This window comes from Sciurus vulgaris (genome assembly GCF_902686455.1).
Source record: "Sciurus vulgaris genome assembly, chromosome: 1".
NCBI classification, from domain to species: Eukaryota; Metazoa; Chordata; class Mammalia; order Rodentia; family Sciuridae; genus Sciurus; species Sciurus vulgaris.
In genome coordinates, this window is record NC_136461.1 from 57,983,409 (window position 1) to 58,003,630 (window position 20,222).

General features: G+C 36.5%; 1 protein-coding gene across 2 annotated transcripts in view; it reads left to right on the forward strand.

Annotated features, from left to right (window-relative positions):
• The window catches only part of LRRC7 (leucine rich repeat containing 7), a 525,614-nt gene that overhangs the window by 250,793 nt on the left and 254,599 nt on the right, over nt 1-20,222 (forward strand). For both annotated transcript variants that reach the window (XM_079128752.1, XM_079128751.1), the window contains exon 5: nt 12,716-12,794. In XM_079128752.1, the coding sequence (XP_078984878.1) occupies nt 12,716-12,794 (79 nt within the window). The remainder of the gene's footprint in view (nt 1-12,715; nt 12,795-20,222) is intronic.

The following is a 20,222-nucleotide window of genomic DNA, read 5'->3' on the forward strand; positions in this document are numbered from 1 at the left end:
GTGGTGTGAGTCCCCAGGTGCCCTTAGAAAAAGGCAGAAAGTTCCTTGTTCTTCTCACTGTGTCCTCACATAGTAGAAGGGTTAGAACTCTCTGGGGCCTTTTCTCTAAGGCACTAATCCCATTCACCAGAGTTCAACCCCTTTGACCCAAAAGTCCCACCTCTAGCACTATGGGTCGGGATTTCAACACATGAACTCTGGGGGAACGCAGGCATCCGGCCATCTGATCTCTTTACAACCAGTAAATATGTATTCTTCAAATTTTGTTTTATGTAATAGCATGGTTTTATAGGAATTTCTTATCTTTGTAATTTAGTAGGAGGCCTGTTATATCCCCAAAAAGTTTAAAACATTTCTGGCAATGTCTTTCTTTTAGAGTTGGTATTTTGGTTTTGTTTAATCAGAGCTTAAACTCACTTTGTGTGTTTGTGTGTGTGTGTGTGTGTATGTGTGTGTGTGTGTGTGTGGTGCTGGGGATCCAACCCTGGGCCTCATGCACGCTAGGCAAGCACTGTACAACTGAGCCACGTTTCCAGCACCTTGAAACTCATTCTTACTAGTTACTTTCTAAAGAACTTTAAAGTCTGATCTTTTCTACTTTACAATAAAGTCTCAGTAACTGTAGTCAGAACAATGCACGTTAGATGTCCTGAACTTACTCATCTCATAACTGAAGGCTTTTATCCTTTGACCAACATCTCCTCATCCTAGCTCCACCCAGAGTTTGAGTAACTACCATTCTACTTTCTGTTTCTATGAGTTCAACTTTTTAAGATTTCCTATTTATAAGATATGATGTAAAAATTGTCTTTGTGTGTCCAGGTCATTTCACTTAGAATAATGTCCTCCACTTTGTTGCAAGTGGCAAGATTTCCTCTTTTTTTAAGATCAGATAATGTTTCCTTGCATATGTACATAACAATCTCACATTTTCTTTATCCATTCATCCTGTGAGCACCTATGTTATTTCCCTACCTTGGGCTCTTGTGAATAATGCTGCAATGAATAGAAAGTGCAGACGTAAGCAAGAATCCTTGCTGGGTGAGGTAGCGCACTTCTGTAATCCCAGCAGCTTGTGAGGCAGAGACAGGAGGATCCAAATTCAGCAAAAGCAAGGTGCTAAGAAACTCAATGAGATCCTCTCTCAAAATTAAAAAAAAAAAAAAAGAAAGAAAAAGAAAATAAAAAACATGGCTGGGGATGTGGCTCAGTGGTCGAGTGCCCCTGACTTCAATCCCTGGTACCCATCCCCCCAAAAAAGAAGTCAATAAGAATTCAGATGCCTCTTCAAGGTCATGTTTTTTTTTTTTTCCCCTTTGGATACATACTCCAAATCCAGTAGCTTTACAAGTGTGGCACAAACATGACAAGTGTTTTATAACAATATACCTTTATGTGTGTGTGTGTGTGTGTTTTTCCACATTTTTATTGGAACATTATAGTTGTACATAATGGTGGGATTTGTTGTTATATATTCATATATGCACATGATATTAAATATAATTTGGCCAGTATCACTCCCCATTATTTTCCTTTTCCCTCCTCTCCTCCCCCACTTCCTCTACTCTTCTTGTCTGTCTTCTATGTTCTATTTTCAAGAGATCCCCATACTTTTCCATTTTCCTCTCTAGCTTCCACATATGAGAGAAAACATACAATTCTTAATCTACTGGGTTTGACTTATTTCACTTAATGTAATGTTTGCAAGTTCCATTCATTTTCCTGAAAATGAAATTATTTTATTTTTCTTCATGGCTGAGTAAAACTCCATTGTATACACATACACTTTTAACTCATAATGCATACATGTATATACATTAATGTGCTTTTAAAGCAAAGCAGGAGGTATCACAATACCAGACCATATTTTTTTTTTTTTTTGCATTTTAAAAAGCTCTTTTTTTTTTTATTTTATTGTAAACAAATGGGATACATGTTGCCTCTCTGTTTGTACATGGCACAAAGGCATACCATTTGTGTAATCATAAATCCACATACAATAATGTTGTTTGATTCATTCTGTTATTTTTCCCCTTCCCCCCACCCCTCCCATCCCTCTTTACCCTCTATACAGTACTTTCTTCCTCCATACTTGCCCCCCTCCCTAACCCTAACTCTAACCCTACCACTAACCCTTCCCTCCCCCCCATTATGTCTCATCCTCCACTTATTAGCGATGTCATTCGTCCCTTGTCTTTTTGAGATTGGCTTATCTCACTTAGCATGATATTCTCCAATTTCATCCATTTGCCTGCAAATGCCATAATTTTGTCATTCTTTATGGCTGAGTAATATTCCATTGTGTATATATACCACAGTTTCTTTATCCACTCGTCAATTGAAGGGCATCTAGGTTGGTTCCATAGTCTGGCTATTGTGAATTGAGGAGCTATGAACATTGATGTGGCTGTATCTCTGTAGTATGCTGATTTTAGATCCTTTGGGTATAGGCCAAGGAGTGGGATAGCTGGGTCAAATGGAGGGTCCATTCCAAGTTTTCTAAGGAATCTCCACACTGCTTTCCAGAGTGGCTGCACTAATTTGCAGCCCCACCAGCAATGTATGACTGTACCTTTCTCCCCACATCCTCGCCAACACCTGTTGCTTATATTTTTGATAATCGCCATTCTAATTGGGGTGAGATGGAATCTTAGGGTGGTTTTGATTTGCATTTCTCTTATTACTAGAGATGTTGAACATTTTTTCATATGTTTATTGATTGCTTGAACATCTTCTTCTGTGAAGTGTCTGTTCATTTCCTTAGCCCATTTGTCGATTGGATTATTTGAATTCTTGGTGTAGAGTTTTTTGAGTTCTTTATAGATTCTGGAGATTAGTGCTCTATCTGAAGTATGATTGGCAAAGATATTCTCCCACTCTGTAGGCTCTTTCTTCACATTACTGATAGTTTCCTTTGCTGAGAGAAAGCTTTTTAGTTTGAATCTATCCCAGTTATTGATTCTTGCTTTTATTTCTTGTGCTATGGGAGTCCTGTTGAGGAAGTCTGGTCCTAGGCCGACATGTTGAAGATCGGGACCTACTTTTTCTTCTATAATCTGCAGAGTCTCTGGTCTGATTCCAAGGTCCTTAATCCATTTTGAGTTGAGTTTTGTGCAGGGTGAGAGATATGGGTTTAGTTTCATTCTGTTGCATATGGATTTCCAATTCTCCCAGCACCATTTGTTGAAGAGGCTATCTTTTCTCCATTGCATATTTTTGGCGCCTTTGTCTAGTATTAGAAAGTTGTATTTATTTGGGTTTGTGTCCGTGTCCTCTATTCTGTACCATTGATCTACCTGTCTATTTTGGTACCAGTACCATGCCGTCTTTGTTACTATTGCTTTGTAATAAAGTTGAAGTTCGGGTATTGCGATACCCCCTGCTTCATTTTTCCTGCGAAGGAGTGCTTTAGCTATTCTGGGTTTCTTATTCTTCCAGATGAATTTCATGATTGCTTGCTCTATTTCTGTAAGGTACGTCATTGGGATTTTAATTGGGATTGCATTGAATCTGTATAGCACTTTTGGTAGTATGGCCATTTTGACAATATTAATTCGGCCTATCCAAGAACATGGGAGATCTTTCCATCTTCTAAGGTTTTCTTCGATTTCTTTCTTTAGTGTTCTGTAGTTCTCATTGTAGAGGTCTTTTACCTCTTTTGTGAGATTGATTCCCAAGTATTTTATTTTTTTCGATGCTATGGTGAATGGGGTGGTTTTCATAATTTCTCTTTCTGAGGATTCCTCACTTATGTATAAAAATGCATTGGATTTATGAGCATTGATCTTGTAACCTGCCACTTTACTGAATTCACTTATGAGTTCTAACAGTTTTCTGGTGGAATTTCCTGGTTCCTCTAAGTATATAATCATATCATCCGCAAATAGGGATAGTTTGAGTTCTTCTTTTCCTATTCGTATTCCTTTAATTTCCTTGGTCTGTCTAATTGCTCTGGCTAGAGTCTCAAGAACGATATTGAATAGGAGTGGTGAAAGAGGGCATCCCTGCCTTGTTCCAGTTTTTAGGGGGAATGCTTTCAGTTTTTCACCGTTTAGAATGATATTAGCCATGGGCTTAGCATAGATGGCCTTTACAATGTTAAGGAATGTTCCCACTATCCCTATTTTTTCTAGTGTTTTGAGCATGAAGGGGTGTTGTATTTTATCAAATGCTTTTTCTGCATCTATTGAAATAATCATGTGGTTCTTGACTTTAAGTCTATTGATATGGTGAATTACATTTATTGATTTCCGGATGTTGAACCAACCTTGCATCCCTGGGATAAAACCCACTTGATCATGGTGCACTATCCTTTTAATATATTTTTGTATGCGATTTGCTAAAATTTTATTGAGAATTTTTGCGTCAATGTTCATTAATGATATCGGTCTGAAATTTTCTTTCCTCGATTTATCTCTGTCTGGCTTGGGTATCAGGGTAATATTGGTTTCATAGAATGAGTTTGGGAGGGTACCCTCCTCTTCTATTTCATGGAATACTTTGAGAAGTATTGGAATGAGCTCTTCTTTAAAGATTTTGTAGAACTCGGCTGAGAACCCGTCTGGTCCTGGACTTTTCTTTGTTGGTAGGCTTTTGATGACCTCTTCTGCTTCATTACTTGAAATTGATCTATTTAAATTTTGTATGTCCTCCTCGTTCAATTTAGGCAATTCATATGTCTCTAGAAACCTGTTGATGTCTTCGAAATTTTCTATTTGGTTAGAATATAGATTTTCAAAATAGCTTCTAATTATGTTTTGTATTTCAATCGTGTCTGTTGTGATATTTCCTTGTTCATTCCGAATTTTGGTGATTTGGGTTTTCTCTCGTCTTCTCTTTGTTAGAGTGGCTAAGGGTTTATCAATTTTGTTTATTTTTTCAAAGAACCAACTATTTATTTTGTCAATTTTTTGTATAGTTTCTTTTGTTTCAATTTCGTTGATTTCAGCTCTGAGTTTAACTATTTCCTGTCTTCTACTACTTTTGGTGTTGGTCTGTTCTTCTTTTTCTAGGGCTTTGAGCTGAAGTGTTAGGTTGTTTATTTGTTGATTTTTACTTCTTTTATTGAATGTGCTCCATGAAATAAATTTTCCTCTAAGTACTGCTTTCATAGTGTCCCAAAGATTTTGATATGATGTTTCTTTGTTCTCATTTACCTCTAGGAATTTTTTAATTTCCTTCCTAATATCTTCTGTTATCCATTCATCATGTAATAGTATATTGTTTAATCTCCAGGTGTTGGAGTAGCTTCTGTTTTTTACTCTTTCATTTATTTCTAACTTCAAACCATTATGATCTGATAGAATACAAGGTAGTGTCTCTATCTTCTTGTATTTGCTTACATTAGCTTTGTGGCATAATATATGGTCTATTTTAGAGAAGGATCCATGTGCTGCTGAGAAGAAAGTGTATTCGCTCTTGGTTGGATGGTATATTCTATAAATGTCCGTTAAGTCTAAATTATTGATTGTGTTATTGAGATCTATGGTTTCTTTGTTCAATTTTTGTTTGGAAGATCTGTCCAGTGGTGAGAGAGGTGTGTTAAAATCACCTAGTATTATTGTGTTATGGTCTATTTGGTTTCTGAAATTGAGAAGGATTTGTTTGACATACATGGATGAGCCACTGTTTGGGGCATAGATGTTTACGATTGTTATGTCTTGCTGATTTATGGTTCCCTTAAGCAGTATGTAATGTCCTTCTTTATCCCTTTTGACTAGTTTTGACTTGAAGTCCACCTTATCTGTAATGAGGATGGATACCCCAGCTTTTTTGCTGAGTCCATGTGCATGATATGTTTTCCCCCATCCTTTCACCTTTAGTCTATGTGTATCTCTTTCTACGAGGTGAGTCTCTTGCAGGCAACATATTGTTGGATCTTTCTTTTTGATCCAATCTGCCAGTCTATGTCTTTTGATTGATGAGTTCAGGCCATTAATATTCAGGGTTATTATTGAGATATGATTAGTATTCCCGGTCATTTGGTTCATTTTATTTATTTATTTATTTATTTATTTATTTATTTATTTATTTATTATTTTGAGACGACTTGGTTCTTCCTTTATTTGACAATTCCTTTAGGATGGTTCCTCCCATTGCTGATTTGTTTCTTTGTTTTTCATCTCTTCCTCATGGAATATTTTGCTGAGAATGTTCTGTAATGCTGGCTTTCTTTTTGTAAATTCTTTTAGCTTTTGTTTATCATGGAAGGATTTTATTTCATCATCAAATTTGAAGGTAAGTTTTGCTGGGTATAAGATTCTTGGTTGGCATCCATTTTCTTTCAGGGCTTGAAAAATGTTGTTCCAGGCCCTTCTAGCTTTTAGGGTCTGGATTGAAAAATCTGCTGATATCCGTATTGGTTTCCCCCTGAATGTAATTTGATTCCTCTCTCTTGCGGCCTTTAAAATTCTGTCTTTATTTTGTATGTTGGGCATTTTCATTATAATGTGCCTTGGTGTGGGTCTGTTGTAATTTTGTATATTTGGAGTCCTATAAGCCTCTTGTACTTGATCTTCCATTTCATTCTTCAGATTTGGAAAATTTTCTGATAGTATTTCATTGAATAGATTGTTCATTCCTTTGGTATGTTTCTCTAAGCCTTCCTCAATTCCAGTAATTCTCAAATTTGGCCTCTTCATGATATCCCATAGTTCTTGGAGATTCTGTTCATGATTTCTTACCATCTTCTCTGTTTGTTCAACTTTGTTTTCAAGGTTAAATATTTTATCTTCAATGTCTGATGTTCTGTCTTCCAGGTGTTCTATTCTATTGGTTATGCTTTCTATGGAGTTCTTAATTTGGTTTATTGTTTCCTTCATTTCAAGGATTTCTGTTTGGTTTTTTTTCAATATCTCTAACTCTTTATTGAAGTGATCTTTTGCTTCCTGTATTTGCTCTTTTAACTGTCAATTGGTGCGATCATTCAGTGCCTGCATTTGCTCTTGCATCTCGGCATTTGCTTCCCTGAGCATTTTAATTATGTACATTCTGAACTCCCTTTCTGTCATTTCTTCTGCCATGCTGTCGTTGGGTTTCATTGATGTAACATCTAGATTTGTTTGCAGCATTTTCTTTCCTTGTTTTCTCATATTGTTCAGGTATCAGTTGACTGCTGATATTGCAGATTTCCTCTATTGTCTTATAATATCCCTGAAGATTTCTATTATATCCCCTCTTAGTCTTCAGTAGCCTGAAATCTTGGAGGAAGTTGATAATGCAGTGCTCCACAAGGGAGCTGACTCCCTAGGGGTGGTGGCCTTCTGGTGGGGTATATTCCCTGCTAGTGGGCAGAGGTACCTTCACTTGCTGATGAATGGTCATCCAGAAGGGAAGTAGGTTGTGGGCTGATGCAAGACCAGTTTGGGCCTGTGTCTCTGATTTTACGGTCCTTTTGGGAGAACCTCACCCAACAGGGAGGAGTCACCCGGTGGGGAGGTCTCGCTGGTCGGTTTTCCTCCCAGAGGTTCCGTTCAATTCACAACTACCGCCTGGGCTGGGCAACCTTCTTCTGTAATGTTCCCAGGGACCCGGACCTACCTCCTGGGCCTGGAAGCCTCACCCTTCGCAAACGAATCTCCTTAGGCTGCCTCTCCTCAGAGAAGCTGCCTGCAGTCCTGGAGCCTTCGCTTCGCCCCCCAGTTTGTCTGTGGGGCCCTTCCACCAAGAAGCCGTCTAGGACCCTGCTCTGCACTTTTCGCCTGGCTATGCGGCCCCTCCTCTGAGCAGCCACCTGGAGCCCCTTACAATCGCTCCGAGTCCCAGTGACCCGCCACACGCCTTTTCCTCCGGCAGCCACCTGTTGTTCCGTGCCGTCGCTCTAAGACCAAGTGACCCACCACGCACCACTTTCTCCACCAGGCAGTCACCCAGAGATCTGGTGTGTCACGAGTCCCAAGAACTCACTGTGCACCTTCTTATCCCGACTGCCTCCCGTAGCCCTGGTGCAGTCACTTTGAGCCCAAGCACCCCGCCGCGCTCCTCCTCCTTCTCCAGACAACCCCCCTATGTTCAGGAGCGGATGCTCTGGGACCAAACCACTCACCACGCTGTTCCACCGGATAGCCGCCCAGAGCCCTGGCGCAGCTGCTCCAATTCCAAGCGACGTGCCGAGCCCGTATTTCTCCTTCTCCTCTGGGCAGCCCCCTGTGTTCAGGGGTGGTCACGTTCAGTCCAAACAGCTCACCAAGCACCTTCTCCTTTGGGCAGCCTCCCAGAGCGCGGGTGGGTTGCGCCGAGTCCAAGCGCTGTGGTGAACAGCCACCTCTCCAATGCTCCCAGCTGTCTGCGATCACTGCTCCGGCGGGGGGAGGGGCGCCTCGCCGGCAGTTCTACTTTGCAAAAATCCCTGCTTTCGGGGCTACCGCCCTGTCCGGGGGCTACCGCCCCGTCCGCCTGCCCAGTGGGAAACACTCACCCGGCTGCTTTGAGTTGGTCCCAAGTCTCTCAATATCTCCTTTTCTTGAGTCCTGAGTCCACGCTGCTCCTCCGGATAGCCGCCCGGAGCCCTGGCGCAGCTGATCCAATTCCAAGCGACGTGCCGAGCCCGTATTTCTCCTTCTCCTCTGGGCAGCCCCCTCTTCAATGCTCCCAGCTGTCTGCCATCACTGCTCCGGCGGGGGGAGGGGCGCCTCGCCGGCCGTTCTACTTTGCAAAGATCCCTGCTTTTGGGGCTACCGCCCCGTCCAGGACTCCTGCCCCGTCCGGGACGCCTGCCCAGTGGGGGACTCTCGCCCGGCTGCTTTGAGTTGGTCCCAAGGCTCTCTATATCTCCTCTTCTTGAGTCCTGAGTCCTGGAGCAACACGAAACGCAGCCACCCTCTAGTCCGCCATCTTGAATCCCTCAGACCATATATTTAATAGTATATTAAATTATACCACAGAGTCCTAGTAATAAATACAGCATGGTATTGGCACCAAAACAGATATGTAGACTAATGGTACAGAAAAGAAGACACAGAGTTGAGCTCACATGAATACAGTTATCTCATACTAGACAAAAACACCAAAAACATACATTGGAGAAAAGGTAGCCTCTTCAACAAATGATACTGGGAAAACTAGAAATCCATATGTAGCAAAATGAAATTAAATCCTTATCTCTCGCCCTGCATGAAAATCAGCTCAAAGTGGATCAAAGACTTAGGCACTGGACCAGAGACCCTGCACCTAATAGAAGAAAAAGTAGGCCCAAATCTCCACCATGTCAGCTTAGGAACCGAGTTCCTTAACAAGACTCCTAAAGCATAAGAAGTAAAATCAAGAATCAATAAGGGGGCTGGAATTAAACTAAAAAGCTTCTTCACAGCAAAAGAAACAATCAATAATGTGAACAGAGAACCTACAGAATGAGAGAAAATCTTTAAAATCCACACCACCTCAGATAAAGCATTAATTTCCAGGATATCTAAAGAACTCAAAAAACTTAACACCAAAAAGACAAATAACCCAATCAATAAATAGGCTAAGAAACTGAACAGACACTCCACAGAAGAAGAAATACAATCAATCAACAAATATATGAAAAAATGTTCAACATCTCTAGCAATCAGAGAAATGCAAATCAAAACTACAGTAAGAGTCTATCACTCCAGTCAAAATGGCAACTATCAAGAATACAAGCAACAATAAATTTTGGCAAGGCTGTGGGGGAAAGGGTACACTCATATATTGCTGGTGGGACTGCAAATTGGTACAGTCTCCATGGAAAGCAATATGGAAGTTCCTTAGAAAACTTAGAATGGAACCACCATTTGACTCAGTCATTCCACTTCTAGAACTTATAATCAGCATACTATAGTAACACAGTCACATCAATGTTTATAGCAGGTCAGCTCATAATAGCCAAACTATGGTACCAACCTAGGTGTCCTTCAACAGATGAATGCATAAAGAAATTGTGTGATATGTGTACATAATGGAATATTACTCAGCCTTAAAGAAGAATGAAATTATGGCATTTTTCAGTAAATGGATGGAGCTGGAGAATACCATGCTGAGTGTAATAAGCCAATCCCAAAGAACCAAAGGCTGAATTTTTCTCTAATGTGTAGTTGCTAATACACAATAAGAGGGTGGGAGCCTACAGAAGAATAGAGGGACTTTGGGTTAGACAGAGGGAAGTGAAGGGGAAGGAATGATATGGAGTAGGAATGATAGTAGAATGAATTAGACATAATTACCCTATGTTCAGATATGATTACACAACCTGTGTAACTATACATTATGTACAACTAGAAGAATGAGAAGTTAAACTCCATCTATGTGTGATGTCAATGTATTCTACCATCATGTATAACTAATTAGAACAAATTTAAAAATTGCCAAAAAAGTGCACTTTAAAAGAAGGTTTGTGATATATATATATGACTGGTATGTCTTTTTACACACTAATTCCTACCTTTTTCCTGTGAACTTTACAGTAGATAAACAATAAATTCATATATCATGCTAGCCCATTTTTGCATGATTATTGATTGTTTTGCTGACACCTTTACTTCTTTTTTAATTGTAATAATTATAACATTACTATGACACTTTTTGTCAGTTGCTCAGCTATATCATCTCTTTCAGACCTCACTGCATTTCTGTGATGAAATTGTTTCTCCAATCACCAATTTTCTGAGTAGGAAATGGAGACACTGAGCTTTTAAATGATGTTCCTGTTTATCTGAGCAGTAGTGGTAAAACTGAGGTTACATTTTAAATCAGCAGATTCTGCTCAGGATGATCTTACATTCAAACAGTAAATAATGTAATAAAAATATGTGTACAAAAAATGAAACATCACTTCCACCACAAACTGCGATTTTATTTTCATAGAAGATAAAGAAATACAGTCTCTTCCTTAATATAGCACTTTAATTCATTTCTCTTTCTATGTCTTGGCTTATACAAAATCCAAGGAAATATCATCCTTAAGTACAACTTGTGTAGATATGGCATGAGGCACAACAGCATGAAACAAACCCATCTTGGAGACGTAACAGAACTAGCTAAAGAGAGAAAGGAAGTCTGTACCCCTGTTGATTACAGATATACAAAGTAAACATGAATGCTAAGGGAAATGACTTGTTTGTCATTTTTTATATGAAATTCAAATATCTAAAATTATTATTAGAACAAGACACACTCATTTGTTTATGTATTTTCTGTGTCTACTTCCGCACTACAGCAGAAGAGTTTGCAACAAAGACCATATAGGTCACAAAGACCAGAATCCTTGCTTTCTGAACTCTTACAGAAAAAGTTTGCCAACCCACAATGTAGAACTCCCAAAGGGCCATAATAATACTTGGTTGTCATTTTAATGTGCACTTAATGAAGGCAACATTAAGTGTTCTAGCCTTCCACAAAAAGAGAAAGAGAGAGAGAGAGAGAGAAGCAGGTTTTCTTATTAAATTCATACATACTGGAACACCCAAACCTCCTTGAGTTCTTAATTGAAAGCCAATATAGTTCAGCAATAATTTTAGAACAGCGTAACTTTTCTTTATGGAATTTCACATAGGGAGAAATGGGTTGGGAACATGCCACCCCCTTCTTTGTATCCTTACTTTACAATGAATAAATTACTTGTCTTAGATTTGGCTACCCTCCTGCTGCTTCACTGGACCTCAAGTTTCTGTGGACATGGTCATCTAGATTCACAGAATGTAGGCAGGTGGAATCTTTTGTTTCTTGAGTATCCATTATCAAAAAGTTCGGCTGCATACTGCCACAAAATGTTCCTTACCCTTCTGCAAGATATGAAGTACTGAACAAGACCAATTCTTTATGGAAACTTTTACATCCTTAAAGATAGTTCCAAAAACTGAAAGGAAGTACTAATGCAGGCATATGGTAACGATTTCATATAGATGTCATTCCTCCTAACTTTTGCAGGAACCACTACATTTGATTCGTTTTGTATCAACCAATGGATGTGTCCCTGCATCTTTTATTCCTTTGATTCTCACACTATGAATTAGATTTGTGGCTTACTGATTTTCAGTTTCCTGGGAGAACCTGTGTTTTTTCTATCACATAGCCAATGACACAAGTGTGACAGCGAATGAGCAATTCTCCAAGGGCAATTAGCCAGGGTAGCTATCTCAGAAACTACAGGGAGGACCCAAGGAAGGGCAGCTCATTTTTTCACACTTCGAAGCAGACCAGAGCAATCAATGCTCTACGCAGCAAACACACACACACAAATTCATGCAATCTGTCAGACTCCTATATTAGTTTGGGAAAAGGTATTGGTTTGCAACATATCTTTAAGTGTTCTTCACATGTATGTGTCCATTCTTCCCAAACTTATAAAACGATTCCTGTAAGCAAAGATTTTATCTTCGATTTTCTTTATACTTATTGATTTTCTCTTTCCCTATTGGGGCATTGTACTAGCTAAATAGTTTAAGGTATTTTTATTTGATTTCTTTAGGTTAGTAAAGAGCCAAGATCTATCTCTTGGCAAATATAATCACTCTCAATTTTATATATAATTTCCAAATATTATTATTTGATATTCAACCTTTGGTACAAAAATATATGTATACATGTGTATACCCCATGAGATTGTTAGGCTATCATTCCTACCAAATGTTTATCCAAAATGGCTTTTAGACTGTATGTTGACTTATAGTTTTAATTACTTATTCTTAATATTAGGACTATAGTTTGCTGGAACACTCTCACGTACTTTTGGGTTTCTTTGTTTGTTTTCACCTTTCAGGTGTACAAGAATTCCCAGAAAATATAAAGTGCTGTAAGTGTTTAACAATTATTGAAGCCAGTGTCAATCCCATTTCTAAGTGAGTATAAATTATTTAATTTTTATTTATTTTTATGTTTCTATTGGATAATAATGTACTAAGATCAATGAAATTTATATAATTGAATCTTAAATGTAGCTTTGATGTAGGCTTTAATAGAATGATGGGAGACACATAATCAAATCAGAATACTCCTACAAAAGACGATTTAAAACATTACTGAGTAGGAATGGTGCCCAACCAGCACAGGACATCATTGCTTTGAAGAAAACTGTGTCATCATTTTTCTGTCACTCTCAGGTCATAGCCCATGGATGATAGTCAAAACTAAGAAAACACTTATTAGTTCTTTTCATCTCATGGGAAATTGGTAGCAGTGACCTTTTGGAAATTCAGGAGAGTGCAAGACTTTAAGATATTGGTAAATACAATAAAATATCTGTATAGGTAAAAAAAAATTAAGTATGGCTGTAAATTGGAAATGTTTGTATATGAGGGATTGCAGAAATGGCAAAACAATCATCCTGTGAAGAATAGAATTAATTGATAAGGATGCTAGGATCAGAGAAGAAGGTACTTACAATTCAAGATCTACTAAGAAATTCTATAGAAAAATTAAAATTTCAAGGTGACTGTGACTTGAGAGTCCGATGTAGTAACAGAGCTCTATGGGATCCAGTAGGTAAAGAAATTATGAGACTAGCTTGGATGAGCCATGAAACGGATGGAAAAGTGTAGAGTGGAAGTAGAATCTAAAAGGTTTCTCACAGTTATAGTACTATTTGGAATAGATTAAAACAAATCTGTGGCAACGGGATGCAGATAATAAACTTTCAGAGAAAGAAAAGGGTGCTAATTATACCAAGCTGACAGCGGGATTTGAGCAAAACCTCTCAACTTCAACTTTATGAAGTTTGGGTGGCTGTGAAAACCCCACTGGAAAGGCATTTAATGAACAGAGTATTTCCTATAAGAAGATGAAGAAGTTAGTCAAAGAGAAGCTAAAGAGAAATTTCATACCAGCATAGCTGAAGAGAGAGAGACCCATAGTTTCCTATGGATCATGGAATAAGACTGTACATGAGACCAGGAATGAGGCAGAAGTATAGGAGGAGGCCTTCAGAGTGAGTGGCTTGTGAATTTGAGTCCCTTTGCAGAAAGTGTGGAACATCAAACAATAAATTACATTTTTTCTACCTCAGAAGTAGAACATGGAGAGAGAAGAAAAAAAAAAAAAAAAACCCTGAAAATCTTTTCCCAAAATACTTGGAGCAAATCGTTTTTCCAGCATTTCCATAAAATAGATGTTATTACAAATATGTTCTTGACTTGAATCACATAATCCAGCAGAGATGATAGATTGTTTTGGCTTGGTTGGTTTTTTTTCCTAATTCTTTAGTCCAATAGTTTCTATAATTTAGGAATCATGGTAGGTCTTTAGTGGTAGAAACCAGGTAATGAATTACATTTTTACAAAGTTTAAAGTCAATAGTTTTGTGGAATATGTCTCTGAATTATGTTCACATGTTCAACTTTTAAAAGATGAAAGATAACATGTTTCATTTTAAAATGTTTTAACACTGTAAACATTAAGCAGTTTGAGAATTCATAAAAAAATTACTCAAGAGAAAAGTAAGCTTAAGTAGTATATTAATTCTCAAAGTCAGGTTTTTAAAGATTTAAGTTGCATAAGTAAAATTGATTCACTTTTGGTGTATGAGTCAATGAAATTTAATAAGTGTACACATAGTCATGTATCCATCACCAGAACTAAGATCTAGAAGATTTTCAACATCCCAAGAAGTTCCCTCAACCCAACCACATCCTGTAATCTGATTAATATCCCTATAGTTTTTCCCTTTCCCAAATGTCATATAAATTATATCATACTTTTATATCTGATTTCTTTTACTTAACATATGATTGTGAGATTTATCCATAGTGTTTCAGTAATCAATACTTCATTCCCCTTTATCAGTAGATAGTATTTCATTGTATGGATAGAACATGATTTGTACCTCTATCTGTTGACAGCCATCTAAGTTGTTTCCAGTTTTGGACTACACGAATACCATTTAAATAAATTAAGTACAGGTGTATGTGTGAGCATGTTTTCTTTTCTATTACTGAAATATCTGAGTAGTACATATTTAAGTATGTTTAACATACAGTTAAACGTATCGTATTACCTGTTTGAGAAACTTCCAAATTGCTTTCCAAAAGAGCTATTAAATTGAGTATTCCCATCAGCAACATATTAGTTTCACTTATTGTTTATCTGTGTCATTTGGTGCTATCAGTTTTTATTTTTTTAATTTTAGCCAAACTAGTAGATGTGGTATCTCATGGTTTTAATTTATATTTTAAGGCATAATTAGTATATTTCCATGTACTTATTTTAAAAATATATTGCTTCTTTAGTAATTATTCAAAATTTTTGTTCATTTTTGTTGACACCTTTTTATTACTGAATTAAAGAATTATTTACATGTTTTGGACATAAGCCATTAGCAGATATTTTTAGCAAATATTTGCTCCAATTCTGTGGCTTATCTCTTCATATTCTAAATAGTATCCTGTAAAGGGAAGTTTTGATTTTGGTGAAGTCCTATTTAATAATATTTTAAAATCTGTGCTGTTTTCCTAAGAGCTTTTTGCTAAATTCATGGTCATAACAATTTTTACCTATACTTTGTTCTGAAACTTTTTATAGCTTAAGCTTTACATTTGAGTCTATGATTCATTTAAAGTTGATTTTTACATATGTGGAAGGTTTAAGGGCTATGGTTCACTTCTTTGCACATAGACATCTAGTTGTTCCAGTACCATTTGTTGGGAAAATTATTCTTTCTTTATAGAATTACCCTGAGTACCTTTATTGAAAATCATTTGATATATATTTAGATTCATAGATGGATTTTCTGCTATGTTACATTAATCTATATGCTTATTCTTACCCTATGCTGTCTTAACTACTGTAACTTTATAGTAAATCCTGAAATCAGGGAATAAGAATTCTTCCTTCAACTTTGTTCTTCTTTATCAAAATTATTTGGACTATTTTATGACTGTTATTCTTCTACATAAATTTTATAATCAGCTTGCCAATTTCTTCAAAGATATAAAATCCTGCTGTAATTTCGATAGATACTGCCTTGAACCTGTAACTCAATTGAGTCACATTGGTATCTTTAAAATATTTGGCATTCTTATTTCTGAGCCCAGTATAACTCCACACTTTTATAAGGTCTATTAAATTCTTTATCAATGTTTTGTAGGTTTCAATATATAAATATTGCACATTTTATTCATTGTTCCTCAGCATTTCATGTCATTTGTGCTATTGTAAATGATTTTATTTATAATTCCATTTTTATTGCTATTATATATAAATAATTGATTTATATGTATTCACCTTATGTCCTTCAATTTTAATAAACTCACTTATTAGTTCTAGTGGATTGTTTCTACAGATTTAAGGGAGTTTTCTATGTAAGCAATAATGTCATCTGTGAATAAAACAGTTTTATTTCATTATTTTTCATCTGTATACCATTTATTTTTCTTGTCTTCTTGTCTTAGCTAGGTCCTCCTTTACACATTGAATACAAGAAGTAAAAACAAATCACTGTCTTACTTTCAGTCTTAGTGAGATAGACTTTTGCTATTATGTGTTACTATAACTTTTTTTAGCATTCACCAGTCTGTGACCACTTCTTGATTTCAAAGGCACTCCACATTATTAGGAATTAATTACAATAGAACCCCATTCCAAGTACCAAAATCTCTGTTAGTTTCCTAATGCTATGTAACAAATTATCACAAATTAAACAACTTAAAACAACATGTGCTTATTATCTCTCAATTTCAGTGGTTCAGGAATCTAGGCATGGCTCATCTGTTTTCCCTGCTTCAGAGTTTCACCAGACTGTAATCAAGGTGTGAGTTGAGCTATATTCTCATGAGGAGACAGCTGGAGAAAAATACACATCAGAATCCAGCTTACATTGTTGGCAAGTTCATTTCCTTATTGTTATAAAGCTGAGAGTCCTAGCTTTTCCCTAGCTGTCAGCTAAAGGCTACTCTTAGGACCTAGTTCCCTGCCACATAATCCTTTCCACAAACAGCTCACAGCAGAGAGTTTGCTTCTTTAAGGACAGCAACTGAGTAAGAGTGAGTGTTCTGGTAAGATGAGAGTCTTGTAATGTAACATAGTTATGGAAGTGTAGAATTTTCCACATTCTACTGATTAGTGGCAAATCATAGGTCCTACCAACATGCAAATGGGGAGTATTCAAAGGCATGAACATCAGGCGGTGAGGATCACGGGGGCCACCAGAGAAAGTGTTCGTCACACCTTGTATATCTGTTTTGTCATTAGTTATTGGATTTTGTCAGTCACCTCTTTAATACCTATTGACACAATCATATGGTTTTTCTTCATTGGTTTGATTATATGATAACTGACACTGATTTGGGGTTTTTTTTTTTACACTTCAACCCAACATGGCATTTCAGGGATAAACTCCACTTGGTCAAGAAGCATTATTCATTTTTATATATTAATTGCTGTAATATTTGTACACAGTTTCCCCATCTATATTCATGAGGCATATTCATCTGAAGTTTCTTTTCTTATAATTTCCTTGCCTGTTTTGCCTATCAGGGTAAAACTGACTTCATAAAATGAGTTGGAAAATATTCTGTTCATTCCATGAGAAATTGTATAGAATTTGGTATTATTTCCTTATTAAATATTGGCAGATTTTGTCAGTGCAGCCATTCAGGCCTGCAGTTTTCATTATGGGAATGTTTTTCATTGCAAATTGAATTTTCATAATAGCCGTATGCCACTTCAAACTACCTGTTTCTTTTTAAGTGACCTTTACTACTTTGTGTTTTAGGAAAAATTGTACACTTCATGTACGTTTTTAATATTATTTTTCACAAATTTCTTTATTGATCCTTTCATATCTCTGAATTATCTAGTGATGCACTTTCATTCTTGGTAGTATGTCTTCTTTCAATTTTTGCTTGATCATCCTGACTAAAGATTTATCAATTGTACTGATCTTTAAAAAAAAAAAAAAACTAGATTTGGTTCTTTTGATTTTTATGTATTGTTTTTCTGTTATGTCCTTTACCCTAAGATAGTTATGAAGTAGCAAGTCATGAAAATCCTGGAATATAAAAACTATAGGTCTGAGTGTAAGTATTTCAGTTTTAATTTTAGATATAAACCTCTCAAGTCACTGGAGAATATCATCACAATAAAACTTTTAACTATTTAATGAGAAAAGCAAAGGCCAATATTTAATGAAAACCTACCATGTCTCAGGTTTTATATATATATTATTTCATTTTAATTTTTATAATAGCTACATTATATAGATAAATATTATTATTAACTTTTTACTGAAAGGAATGCATGAAACTGGTATTTAAATTCCTAGATTCTCCTCAATATATTTTACGATATCTGAACATTTTTATTTGGTATAAATTTAAAGGTATACTTTGAAAATTTTGAAGTATTCATGCTGTTCAACAGTGAGGAAATTATTAATAAACTTGTGGTACATGTGCTGGGTGAATATGACGGTTATATGTAGGAAAGCATTTGTCTCTGTCCAATCAACCCCATTCACTCTTCTGCTATTAAATAAGGCAATAAGTGTGTGTGTGTGTGTGTGTGTGTGTGTGTGTGTATCCTTAAGTCTACATTTCTGAGGAAGAAAAGTTCAATATAAAATATCAGCACATATGTATTATAACCAGGCTGAAAAAATTAGTTTACTTTGTACTCTGGTGTGTCATGTAATTTATTTTTGGTAATCTAATTTTGCACTTTGAACCTGCAGCATGTGGTTAGTTTTTAAGCCCTAAAAGAAATGTCTTACATAAAAAGCCAGATATTTCTGAGGCATAAGCATTGTCAGAGTAACAGCAATATAGAAATAGAGTTTGATCAAATAAATGATACAATACCATTTTGTGTATATATAGAGAGAATAGTGGACTGAGGAAAACCAGATGGTTCTAACTTTCCCTGTAACTACAAAAATTAGTATTTTTAAATTCTTTTTACTTATTTATTAATAGTGACATTTTTAAAGTCAATTGTCAGATTAATGTTTTAACCTTCTTTTACATATATTGCATTGAACTTTTTTTTCAAAAGTCTTAAGTCACTCCTTTCTATGAACTAAGGAACTAAGACAATAAGAGAGTAATGTTTTAGCTATTCCAGTTACTCAGGAGACTAAGGCAGGAGGATTGCAAGTTTAAGACTAGCCTTAGCTACTTAGCAAGACTCTAAGTAACTTAGTGAAGCCCTATCTCAAAATAAAAAATAAAAAGGGCTGGGGATGTTGCTCAGTGGTTAAACACCCCTGGATTCAATCCCCAGTACCAAAAATAAACCTGTTTAACATCTGTGCCATTATCATAAAAACTACCGTACTATCAGAGATCTGATGTATTACAACAAAGGAAAACACAGAGAAAAATAATTATTTACCACAGATATTTTATTGTCATAGGATCAAATTCAAAACTTTGACTTTGGAATTCAAAGTCCTCTAAATTCTATCCCTTATCACTGATCTTGAATCTTAACCCCCCGATACTCTCATGCATAGAGTAATCACTTTCGAATGCATCTCTATGTCACCAATCTTAAATATCTTCTTACCTCTACATTATAAAATCTCTTAGGCTTTCGTGAATCCTCTCTTTCTTAAGAGCAAATTTGTGGCAACATTCTCTGTGAAGTCATATTCAAATAAGATAACTCCAAAATACAAAATAGAATAAGATATTTGCAGCAAAAATAATCAATATAACATTGGTGTCCTGACACTGTATAAATAATTGTTAAAAAAAAAAAAAGAGTATAAGAACATTAGTTGTGTTTAATGTAGATTCCCTGAAGCAGATGTTTAGAAATGAATGCAGGTAGTATAAACAGAAGGGAGTGTGCTCAGGAGGTGATCTCTGGAAGTGCCTGTTGGGGTGTCATCAGGCTATTTACTAGTATAGATCCCAGGATCTTGATCTCTGGGAACAGTGTAACTCTTACCATGGAGTTGTCAGACACAGTTGGTGAGGGAGTTCAGGTATTATTGCTGCTATTCAGTAGCTGAGATCTGCTTCTGAGGGGGTTTGTTGCCCTGGGATTGTAACCAGCCATGTGAATGAGCAGAGCAGGTTCCAGCAGCTGAAGACCAACAGGCAACAAGGGGCTAGCAGTCAGCAGTTATTCTAGTGTGTGCCACAGTGCAAAGCCTGGGAGAATGGGTGGGACACCAGTAGAAAAATGGTCAAAACAAATAAGCATGATTTTCACAGAAGAGGAAACTTAAATTACTAGTAAAATTATGAGAGAAGATGTTGATAATTAATCATGGAAATGATTATTATTACTGTTTTGCATTTGCATAATTGACAAAAATCAAAGATTAAAAA